At 30.9% G+C, this 16,538-nt stretch overlaps 1 protein-coding gene across 7 annotated transcripts in view; it reads right to left on the reverse strand.

Moving 5' to 3' along the window:
• The window catches only part of LOC123716729 (solute carrier family 12 member 4), a 165,126-nt gene that overhangs the window by 33,271 nt on the left and 115,317 nt on the right, over nucleotides 1–16,538 (reverse strand). The window contains exons 1-2 of one of the 7 annotated variants that reach the window (XM_045672604.1): nucleotides 16,230–16,308; nucleotides 15,536–15,580 (exon numbers count right to left, since the gene is read on the reverse strand). The exons of 5 other annotated variants lie outside the window; for them this stretch is intronic. In XM_045672604.1, coding sequence (XP_045528560.1) covers nucleotides 15,536–15,580; nucleotides 16,230–16,275 — 91 coding nt within the window. In that variant the 5' untranslated portion in view covers nucleotides 16,276–16,308. Of the gene's footprint in view, nucleotides 1–15,535; nucleotides 15,581–16,229; nucleotides 16,309–16,538 lie in introns of those variants that run through there. One more of the 7 variants, XM_045672610.1, reaches the window with a different exon arrangement.

Below are 16,538 nucleotides of genomic sequence, written 5' to 3' on the forward strand. Positions count from 1 at the left end.
AAGAAAGCGTACGAAAATTCCATAGAAAAGACCCCAAAGGAAGAATGGTTCCATCGAATGCGACGATGTGTAGAGTGGAACGGAGATTACTTCGATAAACAGTAAAATTATTGGCAATTTTCTACATTAGGCCGTTTTTCATTTTCTAAACATTTTTGGTATTCCCTAGGTATACTAGACAGTCAGGTTTCGATGTCCATGAATATATAAAGTTTTAACCTAAATACTCAATAGCAAAGAAACAAACCGGTCAGATTTTAGTATCATTTGCTTCAATGTTGAATTAAACAATATAAGCATATTCATTAAAAAGAGGTGGACGAACGAATAGGAGAGTGGGCGGCTTTGTCCAGGACAGGTTCTTTCAGAAGTTTTTAATATGTATATAACATTCGTGTTTGGTGGTAACATATTAAAAAAAGTATAGAATAACATATACATAATTTGTCTGTAGTTGATATGTATTTCCATTTTACATTAGATAAACGACACTCGGCTATCAGAATTGTACCAAAAACAGTTATCAATTTTTTTTCAAGAGCTGTTCAGATATAGTGTTGATATCGGGTTACTCAAACTGAGTAGAGCTATTGAAAGATAAAATGAAGGCGTCTGTTATTATTTGCAGTGGTATCAAGGGAAATTATGAAGACAAAGCCGGTTGGAATGTTTTTTTTGCTTTATATAATATATCACTATTTATGACTGTAAAATTTATAATATATATTATGTACAATATTAATTGAATAAAAAAATATAATAGTAATTGATTTCATACTTTCGTTTATTAATTAAAAAAAAATATATTGATTCCCTGACTTAAGTTATTAGTAGTTACATAGGTAACTTAACATAAAAGTGATAAATGTATTTAATAATATTGGAGTCATACAACTAAGTGTAAGTTTTTATAGAAACTATTATGTGTACGTGCTGCGACTATAGAATTTAAGTAATAACGCTACGTATCCGTTGTACCTCTACGATATATAACTGATACTAAGTTGGGTTGTGTAATATATATACCACAAATAATAAGTAATTTTTTAAAAAATTCTTCTTCCCAATCAATATTTTTTACAATAATACAATCACACAATGAAACATATTGTACAATGCAACGATAGACTAGAAGAGTTGATAAAAGTTGAAAGAAATCGTAGTAGTTAAGTAAGTTAAACGTAACGTTAAACAACTTAGAAATTCTATTTATAACTAACAAGTAATACTCGGTAACATTACTAAAACGCTACTTGTACTAACAAAAGTATAAGATACGTTATTACCAAATACAGCATGCATAATTTAAATAATGTTTACTAAAATATAAAATTAAGTATAAAATATGTGTAAAAAAAACTCAGAACTGTGGTTGAGATAAAGACAAAATATGTTAATGCCAAAATTGTCAAAACTTATCCTTGCGGTAAACAAGAATTCGCCGCGAGTAATGTCAGACGAAATGGTGGAAAGAAAGGCAACTAGTCTCTTCTGTATAAAAATTATAGAATTTACAATCAGCTTCGTTCCCTAATATTTGATTGTATAGTGCTAGTAATGCACACAAAATATATATATCTACATCCCGTAAATGAAATTAAATCAAATTATAATACGACCAAAGAATTGCATTATTGTAAGCAGAAGAAAAGCTTACACTTTATTTATTGGATTCACTTTGAAACCATGATTTCTTTGTGCAACTTTGCAAGCTTTGCGTTATTTATTTTTTCATGCTTATGAATATAAAACCTTAAGTAATTGTAATTCGATTAAGACTTCTATTATCTTATAAAGCTTTCATCCTATGTAACTTGGAACAATAAAAGGCACTTTGTTCTACAGCATCAGTTAGATTAGAATTCATTTGAACTTTTAAGAATCCATGTCGTTAATAGCCCTTGAACGAAGGGCGTGAAATTTGGAGGTTTCATCTTAACTCACACGAGAAGAAATATTCACGCCAGCATTTGTTCAACACTTAATTATTTTCATTTCTAATAGTATACGTTTTATGGCACAAAGTTAAGGTTTTCAGTCATTGATTATTACAAGTGGAATTCTGGAATTTTGAATAATCCTAAAAATATAATAAACATAATTAATATGTCTTTCTTCGGTTGTATAGCATATATTTTGGAATTTCGTATGTGATAGAAGTATTGTGGGGTATGTATGTATGAAGAATTGTATTGTAAATATGTTATTGTAACAGTATTCATGATGCTTACAAAAATAATAGTATTATGTACAATGAGTTTGGGAGCAAGTTATAAGTAGTGTCAGAGCGGTATCATTGTGACCCAAATGTCAGCTTTCAATTGTTTCTAAAGCACTTTACCCTTACGGTATGATAGCCTACCTGTTATACGAGTATAACGTTTACGTAACCTGAAATAATTTCACGGGGCATCATTGCATCATTTGCGTAACGTATTACGTTCTAAACTAGTTTTATTTTTATACACACATATTTAAAAATTAATATCTAAATTTCCTCAGAATATAACATGTATAACGAAAAGTCATAAGTTCTGTTACAAATGAAAATGCATTTTTTAAAAATGAACTAATGTAATATTAGTTAAATTTGTACCTACATATTTATAAGTATCAACAAAAAAAAATAGCACCGACAATGGCGAAATGGCCATTTGGCTGTTTGTTATACAGGCCTTTAATGTGCCAAACACATGGCCATGACGCTCTGTTTCCGAAAATTTTGCAATTTTGTCATTGCTTTCTCCAAAGTTTTTTTAAGAGACTCTATGTCACCGTGTCGTTTGGAGCAGGCCATGTCTTCTAAAACTGACCATAATTTGAAGTCTAACAGGTATGGGCTAGATAAGGGCCATTCTTCAGCTCTTATAAAGTCCGGAACGTTGGTTGTGACCATGTGCAGAATCCTGCTGGAAAGTCCACGGTATGTTTTTAAAAAGTGTATCGCTGTGAGGTTTCACAACATGATCCAAGACTGTATCTTGATACACTTACGCTGAAGTTTTCACTCCTTTTTTACAAAAATGTATATTGTAGTTTATTAACTCCTTGATAAGACATATTATGATGTCATTTTGAAGCACCGGTATATTGTACCCTGACCACCTCACCGTTTTGGTTTCTTTTCCAGTAGTCTTTACCAGACGGACGTGTGATAGGTCATATATTGATTTGTTTTATAAATTAAATACCCGTCGTGAAGAATAGATTTATGTTTTGCATTAATTTTTTAAAGTGTATATTACTATTTCTACACAGCAATATAACTATTTATAGTCCCGTCAGTAACGTAATTTTTAATGAAACGACTTTCGTTTGGGCTTCCATATCGTGTTATTCCATACCGCGCATGTTCCTTAACTATTCGACAATACTATTTACATTCCGGCGGTAAATGTTAAGTTTTACGAGCGTTTACCTCGCCCTCGCAACTATAGAACGTTTGTATATGTCACTACACAAGACTTACTGTTTGTATTAAATTGTTAATACGTCCTCTTTTCTACTAGGCTTTTATTTGCAATAGTGTAAGGTCGTGCAGGTTGGTGTACTAACGAAATAACAAGATTATTTTTAAATAGATAGTCTAATTACAACGTTATAAAATCAATTATATTATAGAAAATTTCATAAAAAAATTATCGACAAACATTGCGCATTGACTATCGACAAACATCAATTAACAAGGTCCAGAGTAGAATTATCTTAGTAACTATGGATGCAAAAAATATTTTTTATGTCATTCCGTAAAACTATAAAACAATATATCAGTTAAAATTATTCTTACTACAAGACAAAACCATCAAATTCGACAATCAATTGATTAATAATGTACTTTGTAGTAATAGTGTGCTTTGTAGTACCGAAAACCTGAATTACAAAATGTTATAAATTTTTAACCCAAAGTTATGTTTTTTGACTGTAGTTTGTAGAGTCGTATTGAATGTAGACGTGTCTATGGAATAAATAACACATTGCATGGGCATATTTTCCTTTTTAGATTAAAGTTTTGGCTATAACAGGTCCAATGTGCTGGTATATTTGAAATAAAAACTATGTTTAAAACATAAAACATAGGTTCTTACAAATTAAAACTCTGTTTATCTGCTATGAGGTTATGATTAAAATACTCTTACTGCTTAGAAGTTAATACAAAACTTGCTTGGATGGCATTTTTCTTTATTAACTAATACATTCAGGTTAACGACTAAGGAGTAATGTAATACGTCATCGATTACTTTAATAAAATGTAAAGATATAATTTTTAGAAACATATAAAATAAAGCTTTACATTTACCGAACACACATTCACCAAAATCCAGGGTTAATTCTTTATGTGAACATCTGGCAGATGATTATGGTTGTAGTTCGGGAGGCAGCGTTGCATTATTGGCAATGTTTTTACGCTGATGGATTGTCATTATTTTCAATAAATCTTAATAGTGTGGAAGGTTGCAAAAGTGTTACAATAATGTTATACTACGGCAGCTGAAAAGTTGTCATAACTAGTTAAGACTGTACTATGTTATCTAAGGATTAAATAATAATTAGTTATTAAAATTCCAATGTTAATTCGAAGATAACATAGATTATATTCTTGTTCAACTTAACGCTTATGTTTTATCTATATTTTCTCGTTGAATTTCGTGCATAAAGTATCCGTTCTGGGCGCCTGCATATTTTACAACGCCTCGTTTGCACGGAATATTTGATGCTTCACTATTTTATGAGAATTCAAAGGATAAATTTGTAGGCGCATGCAAATTAATAACGCCTTTATACTCAGTTTTAAGCTCAGTTTTCAACTATTGTTTTTATTCGATAACCACTAAAAATGCTTATTCATACGTGTAAATGCCAATATGATTTTTGATGCTTGCACCACTTTAGATTATTAATAAATTTGACTATAATACTACACGAAGACATCTCACTGGCCCGAGAAGATCTTTAACGAGCAACAAAGAAAAATAAAGCTCTAGTACCTTTTCTAATTTTAATCCTATTTTGTACAGATGGAGTTAGATAATAAAGTAGTTACAATATTCTATTTAAGATTTTAAATCTATTGTTAATTTGTCTTAAACTTCTCATGATGTTAGCATCTTAATCTCTTGTTATAGCGTAAAACCATTAAAAATATTGCCCTCGGTATATAAAAATTACCAAAAAATCAGAAAAACTTTATTCAAAAATTACGTGGCATGACAATTAATTAGCTGCGACTAATTAATTATCTTTCCACAACTTATCCAATCTTAGCCAAACAATTTGGCTGTAGGGAAAATTATAAAAAAATGTAATAGTGTGCAACTGATTTCAGCCTTATTAAAAAATAACGGTGTATTATTATACGCATTAATACATCTAATGTTTGTATAGTCAAATGGTAAAAAAAATGTATTTTACAAAATATATAAATTTCTCAGACTTATTTTTGTATTAATATGAAATTGATTAGTAGAAGTATTAATAAACCATTTTAGTTCACAGTTTGGACCGCGCACCTTTTAATTAAGTTAAAGCTGATGGTTCGAGTTACCGAAATTAATGTAAATACTGAAGTTACATATTTCAGCATTATAACTATTAATTTGTGCAGACTTGTTAATGTTTGTATCTTTTGACTTATGATTGTTTTTTACATTCTTAGCCCCCTGTTTTGTCAGCATTTAAGAAAAAGAGATGAGTGAGAATGTGTGTGTAAAGTATGTTTCGTTTTATGAATGCGGGTAAAATTTTTAACAATAATATAATTACAAAATTTAAATGTTTACGTTTAATGAACTTTATTCTCTTTTTTTGTAATAAAGAACTTTAAGAAAAAGAATGTATTTTTATTTACATGAGAAACTTTAAATATACGATTAAGATACACGTCGCTGTCAGCCGTCCTAATTTAGTCTACTTCTGATATGTATCTTTAATGCCCTTTTGAATTGGTAAAACATTTGTTAAAAAAATACACTCATGTGTGCGCAGGTTTGGATTAAACATCTGTCAACTGTTATTGATTATTCGATGTCCTATGGAATATATAAAGTACCTATATTTTTATATTTTTATTTGTATAGTTTCTTTTTTATTTTGTCTCGTTGATATGTAGAAATAATATAATATATGTCTTAATTATAAGCAATTTATTATTGCTATCTACGGTGTATAAGGAATTTATTGAGTTAATTTTACATCACTATAAAAGAGTTTTACTACTTTTTATGATTCATAATAACATTAAGAACTCTCTGAATCATAAATAAGTATCTTATTCGCCTAGAGTGTTATGTAAAATACCTTGAGTTCCATGGTTTAAAATATGTATATAACAAATCAATTTCTTAATTTTTTTTAAATTATATAATTTGAAGTTCAATGTAATTAGTAGATGTAGACAACATTTCTGCGTAGATTTTTTTTTATATCTTTTTTGTATGTTAGATCAGACTTTTGGGCCACCCCGAAATAATTTTTGGTTCACCGGAAAACGAACCGAGATGTCGCTCAGTGGTAATGCCGCCATGTGCTTCAGCAATACTCAAGGTTGGTTTAGAAATTCAGTAGTCATATATAGAATATAACATTTTAATATAACCCTAATAAACCTAATGGAGCCATAAGGATAACAAGTCTTTTGCCACAACAAAGGAAATTACGCCATGCTGACTTGTCAACAACGCTTATGTTAATATTTGGACTTGAATTTAACGCGCTATGCAAAGAGAAATTTTGATGAAACACCTCCGCGATTATTACAATGTAAAGATAATAATGGAATATTTATGTAAATAAATATATAAGACTAGAGATCAAAGTCTCCGTTCGGCAAATAAACTTAACGTTCAGTAGAAAAAATAATGTCATAAATTCATTAGTCTTTTTAAATAAGGTGTTAATAATCAACATTTGAAGTTGTCTTGATTCTCACGTACGGTATAACTAGGAAATGCAATCCCGATCTCGATACCGATCCCACGAGATCAGATAGCAGTATCAGAAAAGTTAATCTCTTCGATGAACTGAGCTACCTGAGTGTCGAATAAATGCAACCGCAGGGTTCTAATGTTTGAAAATCCCTGTAACTGTAAAGATGACTTGAAACAGTTGAAAGGCAAGCGGTAGATTTTTTTATTGATGATTATCATCAAACTTAATTTTTTTTGTTTCTTACTTCTCGTTGTTGCCTAATAGGCATAGCTCATACGCAATATTGCCGCCCGTTGTTTTCAGCCTATAGAATTTTTATTTATTAAGTATACGGAATAACGTAAAATTTCTATCCTCTCATTTATAAATTTTATTGACCGTTTCATATTGATGACATTTGCCAAATTAAACATATTTCCCATATACAAGTTATAATAATGTTAAATAAAGAAAAATATATTCTCAATGCAAGACAGCTCTAGAAATAGTAGGGCGGAATAAGTGGTCGCTAGTTCGATGACAAGATCAGTTGCCATGATAACCAACTTTTGAGTCGAGGCTTACCACGCAGCTCGTGTTTGAGTACACTTATTTATGTCTTTGTATGCAAATATGTTCTGATTCGACACCAACAATTTTTTGGTTCAGTGGAATGAAATCGTATCAAATCTTCAAATAATTGTATTCAATTTTAGTTTTACGCATAGGACCTGTACATTTCTAAAATAACTGTAGCAATGTTTTGTCACAATTATAATAAGTGAAAAATATAAAAGTATAAATGTAAAATCTCTAACATTTGCAAAGTCCGACAACAATAGTAAACACAAAATAAACAACACTTTACTTTTATTGTGACTATTGACAATAACAGAAAATAAAAACGACCTTGAATGTTATGCTGATTTTAACGTGTTGTTTGAATAGATTTATTTCCACCGATTCGTTAACAATTTTTAATAAAATATCGTTGGAGAGGTATAGAATATAGAATAATAGAATCAATCATTTGTGAAATAGAATATTTTTGTGAATAAAATATGGATAAAGCTGTTAGAGCATACTTACTTTCGAAAAGAAAGAATTTAACATTTTTCTTAATCACTCTTTTTCATGATACGACACACATGAAAGAGAATGTGTTTCAATACTGTATCTACTTTAAAACCCCGAAGAATGGTGTTTCTTTTAAATTAACTAAATGTAAGAAATACATAAAATTTATGAGTTCACGCCAAATGACTCACAGTGTTAATAAATTTAATATGTCAAAGTCAACATAGTTAATTTACAACATAATGTGGTCGATTGCCCACATTCGTCCGCCATTTACGAGTATATGAAACTTTTTGAAAACGTATGGTCCTATTGAAAGCGATAATCGTTTGATATATTCTAGCATTGCACGATTCTTTTTGAAAAAGCCAAAGACGATATCTTTGGCACGACGCAATGTATGGTTCGTTCGTTGATCTTTTACATTCTAATACCGCAGTATTTTCAGGTTGCTGTATCTAGCATTCCTGTAGCTGGCATTGTCCTTTTTTTACAAGGATTTCAAAACAGGGATTGTCTTATTAAAATGCAGATTCTCGATAGATCGCAAAGGATTGGAAGTAATTTTAGATTATAGAGCGATACAAAGCGGGCGTTATTGACCGTTCTTTAAAAAAAACTCTAAGTTAGTCTTTTATAATATCTGATGAGTACGAGTACTCACAATTTTAACTAAATAAATTAGAAATGCTAAACCTCGTTATGATTTTGCAGGCTGTTTGACAATTAATATCAGCAATTTTCGAAATTTGCACGACTAAAGGGTCATTAGAAAATCTCAAAGCGCTCAAGTTGTTCTGAAATAATTGTGCTATTGAGACTGGGGTATGCTCTCAGCAAAACCATTATTTAGGATCTTTTATGAAATATCTGCGCATTTAACATTCGCTTGAACGGTGAGAGAAAACATCGTAAGGAAACCAGCTTGCTTGGGTCTAAGATCCAAAACTTGCCTATTACATTTACAAATGCTCATGAAACAGATACAGAAATATGAGGATCATACCTAAAAAGGTTGTAGCGCCATTGATTTTTTAACTTTTTCGTTTAAAATACTGCAGTATATTTCAGAATAGAATATTTTTTTGAAAAACCGTAAATGTGAAAATTTTATATGTAATTTTGCCCAACAATACTGTAATGATTTAGTAAAGGTCTAGTAGAATGTATACAGTAATTTAAAAAAAATGTTATATTTAAGGTACATTACACCTTTTGTAATTTTATTTTCGCATTCAAAACATTTTAGTATAAAATTTACATAGATAAATCGTTTGACGCCTCTGATTGAGTTGCTCCATGCCCTTGACAGAAGTGTTTTGCGGCGCGCGTGACCCGCTATCGGAATATAAATTAATATAGGAAATATTAGTATCATTTTTATTATTGTAATTTTTTTTGTATCTGATGTAAATATTATTATTTGATAAGTGATTGTGTTTTGTTCAAGATACTGAGAGATACTGAGAGGTGGGAATTTTTTTCTTTAGCAATAAATTAGCAATATAATTGCACCACAAACAATAATTAATACAAAACCTAAGTATATACTCTAATGTCTAATGTGTCATGTCTTACGTACCATTCCGCAGAAATATCTCTAAAATTTTGCAATAACTTAAATTTTTGTTGGTTGGTGAGCACAGTACTATCTCAGCCTAACAAAGATGGTCAATACCAGCAACATCTAAGGCCGTAAAATTCAATATTGTGAAGAGTCATAACTGCCATTACTAAATTATTATTATTTCCTACTTTGTTAAAATTTAAAATTGGTGGTTTTTAGGAATTCTGTTAGTGATAGTTTTTAAGTAAGTATAAAGCAAGCCGCCTGTTAAACGATGTGCTACGTAGCAGTACATCATGGAATCTACGGCCTAGCGACAATTTCGCAATTTGTTGGAATTACACGTGCCTCACGTTGCACTGTGTCCGCATAAATTGCCCCGTGGAACCACATTTTTGATACCTTCGCAATCAAATTCATATCATCGGGTTGTTTCTACCCACTGGGCATTCCAAGTAAGCGTTTTTTTGACCCATCAAAATGCGGGAAATGTGACCGATGAATGTTGAGCCGTCATATTCATTGTAATTTTTATTTTAATTAGTTTAAACATTTGTATCTTTTAAACCTACGGCTATGGTCTCCGTTATTGGTGTACAATTACCTTTATTGTTAGTTTTGTATGTTTCTAGATGTAAGAATTAATTGTAATGTCCATTTGGCAAACTATATTTTTAAAAAATAGATATCATATTAAATAAAACCCTTTAATAAGCAATATAAAATCACATTTAAAATAACTGTGTGTCTTAATAATCATGTTACTTATAGGAACCATTTTTCTTAATGTAAGCTACTTTTAGAAGTAGTTTGAGGATATAATGAAGTATTTCCTTAAGCAGGATCAACGGTAACTTTCCAGGACTTTATTAGAAATAGTTACGCTAAAGTTTTGTGATTAAGCAGTCTAATCCTTATAAGATCTACTTATTTTCCATTTACGTTCATTTTGCTAATTAGCAATGAATTATTTTCATTTAATTATTTATTATTCATATTTTAGCATAAGTATTCAAAAGTTTCGCTGAAAAACATGAATTCTATAGCCATAGAATATCTAAAACGACTTCATAAACACAACATTTTGACGCGCTTGCCTATAAAACGAATAATATGACACCTACAGCGATGAATTGACAATAACACCAATGAATTGAATTGAATTTAAAAAGCAATTACATTAGCCCTAACAAAGTACTCTATGGTATACAAATAGTAGACAATAAACAGTGCTATATTTGACAATTCATTAAATAATATTTAGATATATTCTAATCAAGAATATGATTGAAAGAAATCTACGAATAAACAACAACATAACAAAATATCTTAAATTTTTTGTTTTCTGTCCCGGCTTTACAAGGGTGGATGTTATTAAATATGAAATAGTTAGACATCGTATCTAATGTTTTGTAGATATTGGCGTCTTCTATAATACTGTAGTACATAACTTTTGTACGAGACATAGGGATTTTTTAGTATTGTTTCTCAACTTGAGTTACAGTTACATTACAACTTTTCTGTTAAGATTTTATTATCTATGTTTATCAGGGATAATGTATAAATCTGTCTTGGACATTCCTCGTCCTTGTAAAGCTTAAAAAAATTGCTGAGCTCTCTTATTATTTTCGCGCTAAGGTTTGTTCCAGACGGACGCCATTGTAGCGTGGTTGCTAATTGAGCTAAATTTAAAAGTAACCTTACTCAGAGAAAATACGCTTTTATTTATAAAGGAACAAAGTCCAAAATATGATGACACAAGTTAATATTTGAAACTTTGCAAATATTAAAAACAGCACCGTACAAGGTCTTACTAATGTAACGTGTAATCTTAAACTATTATTAAATTATTAAAATTTACTATTGTAAACTATTCCTAAGAGATTCATTATATTATTGACTTTCAAACGGAAGAAATATTATATAAGGTCTAATTTTCACAGTTATTTTCATAACGCGATTCAATCAAAGCAATGATAACCGGAACGCATACTTACTACGTCCAGGGGGTTTGTTTGATGACGTCACCGGGGAGGGAGACAAAGCATATCGCCGTTTTCAGGATAGAAAGAGATAGAATATAGGCCAAGCACCGACCTACCTTTGGGTAGATGTGGCCTGTTGAGGCGCCTACGTCAGCTTGGTAATAAGGTCGCGAAAAATGTCCCTCAATTTATGCATCAATGATTTCCCCGGCATACAATTTTGTAGCTACTTATGAATAGACGCCTTTTATGAAGATTCTTTTCATTCAATTACCAGTTTAATTTAGAATTACAGAGTTGGCAATGATATTTATATCTCTAAGTAAATGCATGGGTTTAACCCTATTTTTGTCCTACTTAATCAACCTTATTATTATTAAGTGTGTTTCTTGTAACTTTCCAACATAAAGACACATTCGGTCCGTTTCAATATATTTTTGGTACGTACTTAAAAGATTTCCGTGCCTAAGGTTCACAAGCAAAATATATTACTTTGCCTGGAACTTAGAACATAGGGTTGTAATGACACAAAAAATAGTCAGTAAAATTGTATTTAATACTTGCAAAGTACAGTACATATGTATATAATTATACAGATATTGATCCTCCGTGAACTTCTGATATGTATTGTTTAATAATATGCTAAAGCTACAAACACACGCATGCATGATTCCAAGACAAATTGTTTATTCCGTGAATTAAGTTCGGTGGCGTTTGTTGTATGTGTTGGAGATGTTCAAATACAACAGATTGATTGAAGCTGGGTAACAACTGACTTACTGGTTTAAAATATGAGCTTATAACTAATATAAAATGACGTGTAGTGGGGTTGCGACGGTAACAAAAACTAACTTGGCTTATCTAAGGGTTCACAAATATAAATGACATTTAAATTATTGGACATTATCGGAAACGAGAATGTTAAAATACAATTTATGAGTGTTGTAAAAACTAAAGGGTTCAATATTGGCGTCAAGTGAGCGATGATTGTTTATGCTTCTAATTATTAACTAAAATATTTATATGCAACTAAAGGTTACATAACTCGTGCTAGGGAATATTTCAATATAGTTCTCTTAATATCCGCTGTGCTCTTATAGCGGTGATCTGGCAACGTTGAGATCCCGCGGTACAAAAACTCAACATTAATGTAGGGATAGTTATACTGCTTTCGCTATTGAGAGTTATGGAACCAGGTCTAATTATAATAGGATTTTGGTGCATTGTTTAATTGGCGATCGTGACCAACAATATATCGTTAAAAGCATGGAAAGCACATGGTAACACTCTCCTATTCAAAACTAAATGCGCTTACAGTTTAACAATTTAAAACGAAAGAATATAATTGCGCATTTCGTCAAGTGATTCGTCAATAGAGGCCTTACCAAACTTTACGATGGTTTAGTAATTGACAGCTCGATGCAATTGACTTTCTGTACAATTTGTATAGTTCAAGAATTATGTTAGATTGATGCGATTTAATTAGAATTACGTCGACGGAGCGCGCTCTTAAGTTTTAAACATATATCGTTACATTACTATTACAATATCTAATCGAATTTACTCATCGTTCGTGCCTTAGTATTGTTAGCCCCACACAACTTAATGTTTTGTTTAGGGTTAATGAGATCAGTTGTTAAACCCTTTCATATCTATTTCTTTATTGACTATAAATGATGCTTATTAACCCTCCAAGGAACAAACAGGCTATTTATTTGCTGCAGGGTTAAGTCGATCATTAACCCTCTTCGCTGCGGGGTCTTTTTATAACTAGGGCTTTTAGCCTTTAGTCATAGAATGCTGTTAACAATTTATGACGTTTACAATTATTAGAATTATAGTAGGAAATATTACTATAAAAGTATAGTAGTATTATTATACCTTGTAAATTAACATTCGTTGGAAAAATTGACATTTATTTTACGAACGCGGTTTTACTACAATTATGATCGGAATAATATACACGTTTAAAGAGCCAAAAAGATATCATTATTTAAGATAGTATAATAACGCTTTGAGTATATCATATTTAATTACAAAGGTTTCCCCGTTAAACTATTATATATAACTATGTAGTCTGGCCATAAATAATGTTACATAAAAACTTTCCTTTCTTTCAACTTTTTAATTGTTTCGTATTATCAAATTAAAATATGGAATGGGGTGTTAAACAAAATACGATTGCAGTGATGGCCTTGCATAAAGCGGGTATGGAGCCGTCGGTCATATTCTAGACTCTTCAAAAGCTTGGTATCATCCGTAAGTTATATATCGTACCTATATTGTACTATACAACAGATACATCAACACTTCGTCTGTCGAAGACCAGAAAAAATCGGGGCCGCCGCGTGCTGTTAGAACTACATAGGCTGTTAATGTTGTTAAAGTCAGAAATCGTCGAAACCCCATTAGGAAGCAAAAAATCGTATCACAATAAATGATTATGACCGCTAGGACTCTGTCGCGTATGATACAACAATACCTGAAGTTCGGTATTTACCGTCGATATAAAAGGCATACCCTAAATCAATCTTTTCAAATTAAGAGAGTGGATCGAACGCCTTCTGTCGCGATACGCAGGCGAAAAGCACAGAAATATCCTTTTTACCGATGTTTTTTTTTATGATTGCACAATAAGCAAAATTACGCTAACAATTCTAAATAACATGTTCGGTGGTCGGAAGTGGTCGGAAAGGTACAACCTTGTCATCATCCTGCGTCAGTGAAGGTTTGGTACGGCGTGTCTTATCAAAGAGTCATAAAACTAAATTTTTGTGAAAAAGGAGTGAAACCTTTAGCCAAAGTCTTAGATCATGATGGGAACCCATTCAGCAATAAAATTTAAAAAAAATATACCGTGGAATGTCCAGCTGGATTCTGTACCTACAAGGAACTACCGAGGCCTGGCTTGAAACGAACGTTTCGGACTTTATAAGAGCTAAAGAGAGACCTCAACCCTTTAGACTTCAAATTATGGTTAATTTTACAGCTCTAAATGTACACGGCGACATTGAGTCTCTTTAAAAATCTTTAGAGAAAGCAGTGGCCAAACATTTCGAATAAAATATTTTTTGCTGAAAGTATAGTAAATATGTAGGTATACATTTTAATAATATTAAGTTACTTCATTTCAAAAAAATGCATTTTCATTTGTAAAAAAAATGAAGGCTAGAAATGTTTAAAAATTAATGAAAACCATCCGAAAGTGAATAAGATCTTAGCACGGATATGTGAGGAACGTTGTAAAAATGAAAACATTGGCAACATTTAATCGCTTGAAGCTTAATCCCTAACTGAAATAATAATGTGAAGCTTTATATCAAACTTATGAAAGCGTTGTCCGTGAAGCAGTTTAGGTAATAATGCTTTTGTAGTGTTGTCAGAAGTTGTATAAAATTAATTGAAACTGAAAGTTTGCATATTATTGAGTTTATAAATTGGCTGCTGCAACTAAAACAGAATATGTTCTTCACTAATAAAATGGTATAAAAATCGTCTATTTATTAGGCATTATCATTCTTTGTGGGGAAATGGGGGGGAATGAAACCGAAAGGATTTTGTCTCGAAGTAACATCAACAATGGGCCATAGACACGCAATCAACCAATCGGTGCGCGTAAAGAACATTTATTTCTATGGAAATTTACAGAATACGTGGGAAAAGAGAAGATAATTCTAGAAAATTAGTTGGGTATTTCTTTTTTCAAACGTATACGAATTACAGTTTTTGTTGTGCGCGGCTGGCGAACATTACGGCGCTTTCGCAATTTAACTTAATAGTAAGCGAGTAGTTTAGCATAATATTAAATGTCAATTCGTTAATTCAAAATATTTAAAGTTTGTTATTTTTATATATATGGAGTAATCTTTCTAGAATTTCTTTTGATTCAATAAACTATTGTTACAATTGTTGATAAAAATAGCCTTGTCTATGTAAATTCGATGTGTGTTTTATGAGAATTATATTTGAAATATAAGTTTGAGTACTAAAACAAGTGACTGACCTCTTACAAGCGTAGCTTCAGATGCACCGCCATCTTTATCTTGTCCTGATAACAGTCGCATTTGTACATATAGTAACAAAACTTTACTGATCGTGGCATTTTTAATAAACATATATATATACAGGTTAAACTAGGTTATCCTTTATCTATTGACATGTGACTGATAACTGAGAATATAAAGAAGTTAACAAACGGTGAAGATGATCTCATTGATGCCTTATGATGATATCATTCTTCATCGTCAAATAATAGAATTAGAATACATAATTCTAATTAAAAAGTGAAAATTATTGTATGTCCAAGATTAAGTTTTGGTAAAATTTATTTATATTATATACGAGTATATTCAAATGTATTTACCTTTGGTTTGTGTTTCTATTTATAATAATTTGTTATGATATAATAATGCGAAAGAAATGTTAGAACAAACGCAAAACTTATTTTTACATTTACGTATTATTTTCTACATGCGTGATATTACTTTCACTAAACCTTATATAGACTGAGGACTGCTTAGGTATGTGTGTATTTTTCAGATTCTAAAGTCTATCTTCGTATTTCACCTAACCACGTAATCCTTCTTTCTCTGGTGATCCGTGAATACCAAACTTATAATAATATATGTATAATTAATGATTTGTTAATGCAATTATGCTAGCAATTAATTATTTTTATATATTTAATACGTCCATACCTCCATTTGTAATCGCAAAATATTCCTTCTGTCCATTATTATACATCAGAGTTTTAAATATTTACTCAATTTTTTAACACATAAACACTGAGCCACAGAGGCGTCACTTAATAACTGCACAAGTACAATATTATAATAAATAACTTTATCGTTAGAGACGCTTGTTATTTCATACTGTGAACGCACTCTCACTTAGGTCCATTCCATTTAATTATTAATGTTTATGAATATATAGTGATATAGGTAATAGTATAGTCGATCCATATTTTACATGTCAATCGTATCACACGTAAGTTTAAAGAACGTACC

This window comes from Pieris brassicae, chromosome 11 (genome assembly GCF_905147105.1).
Source record: "Pieris brassicae chromosome 11, ilPieBrab1.1, whole genome shotgun sequence".
Lineage (NCBI taxonomy): Eukaryota > Metazoa > Arthropoda > Insecta > Lepidoptera > Pieridae > Pieris > Pieris brassicae.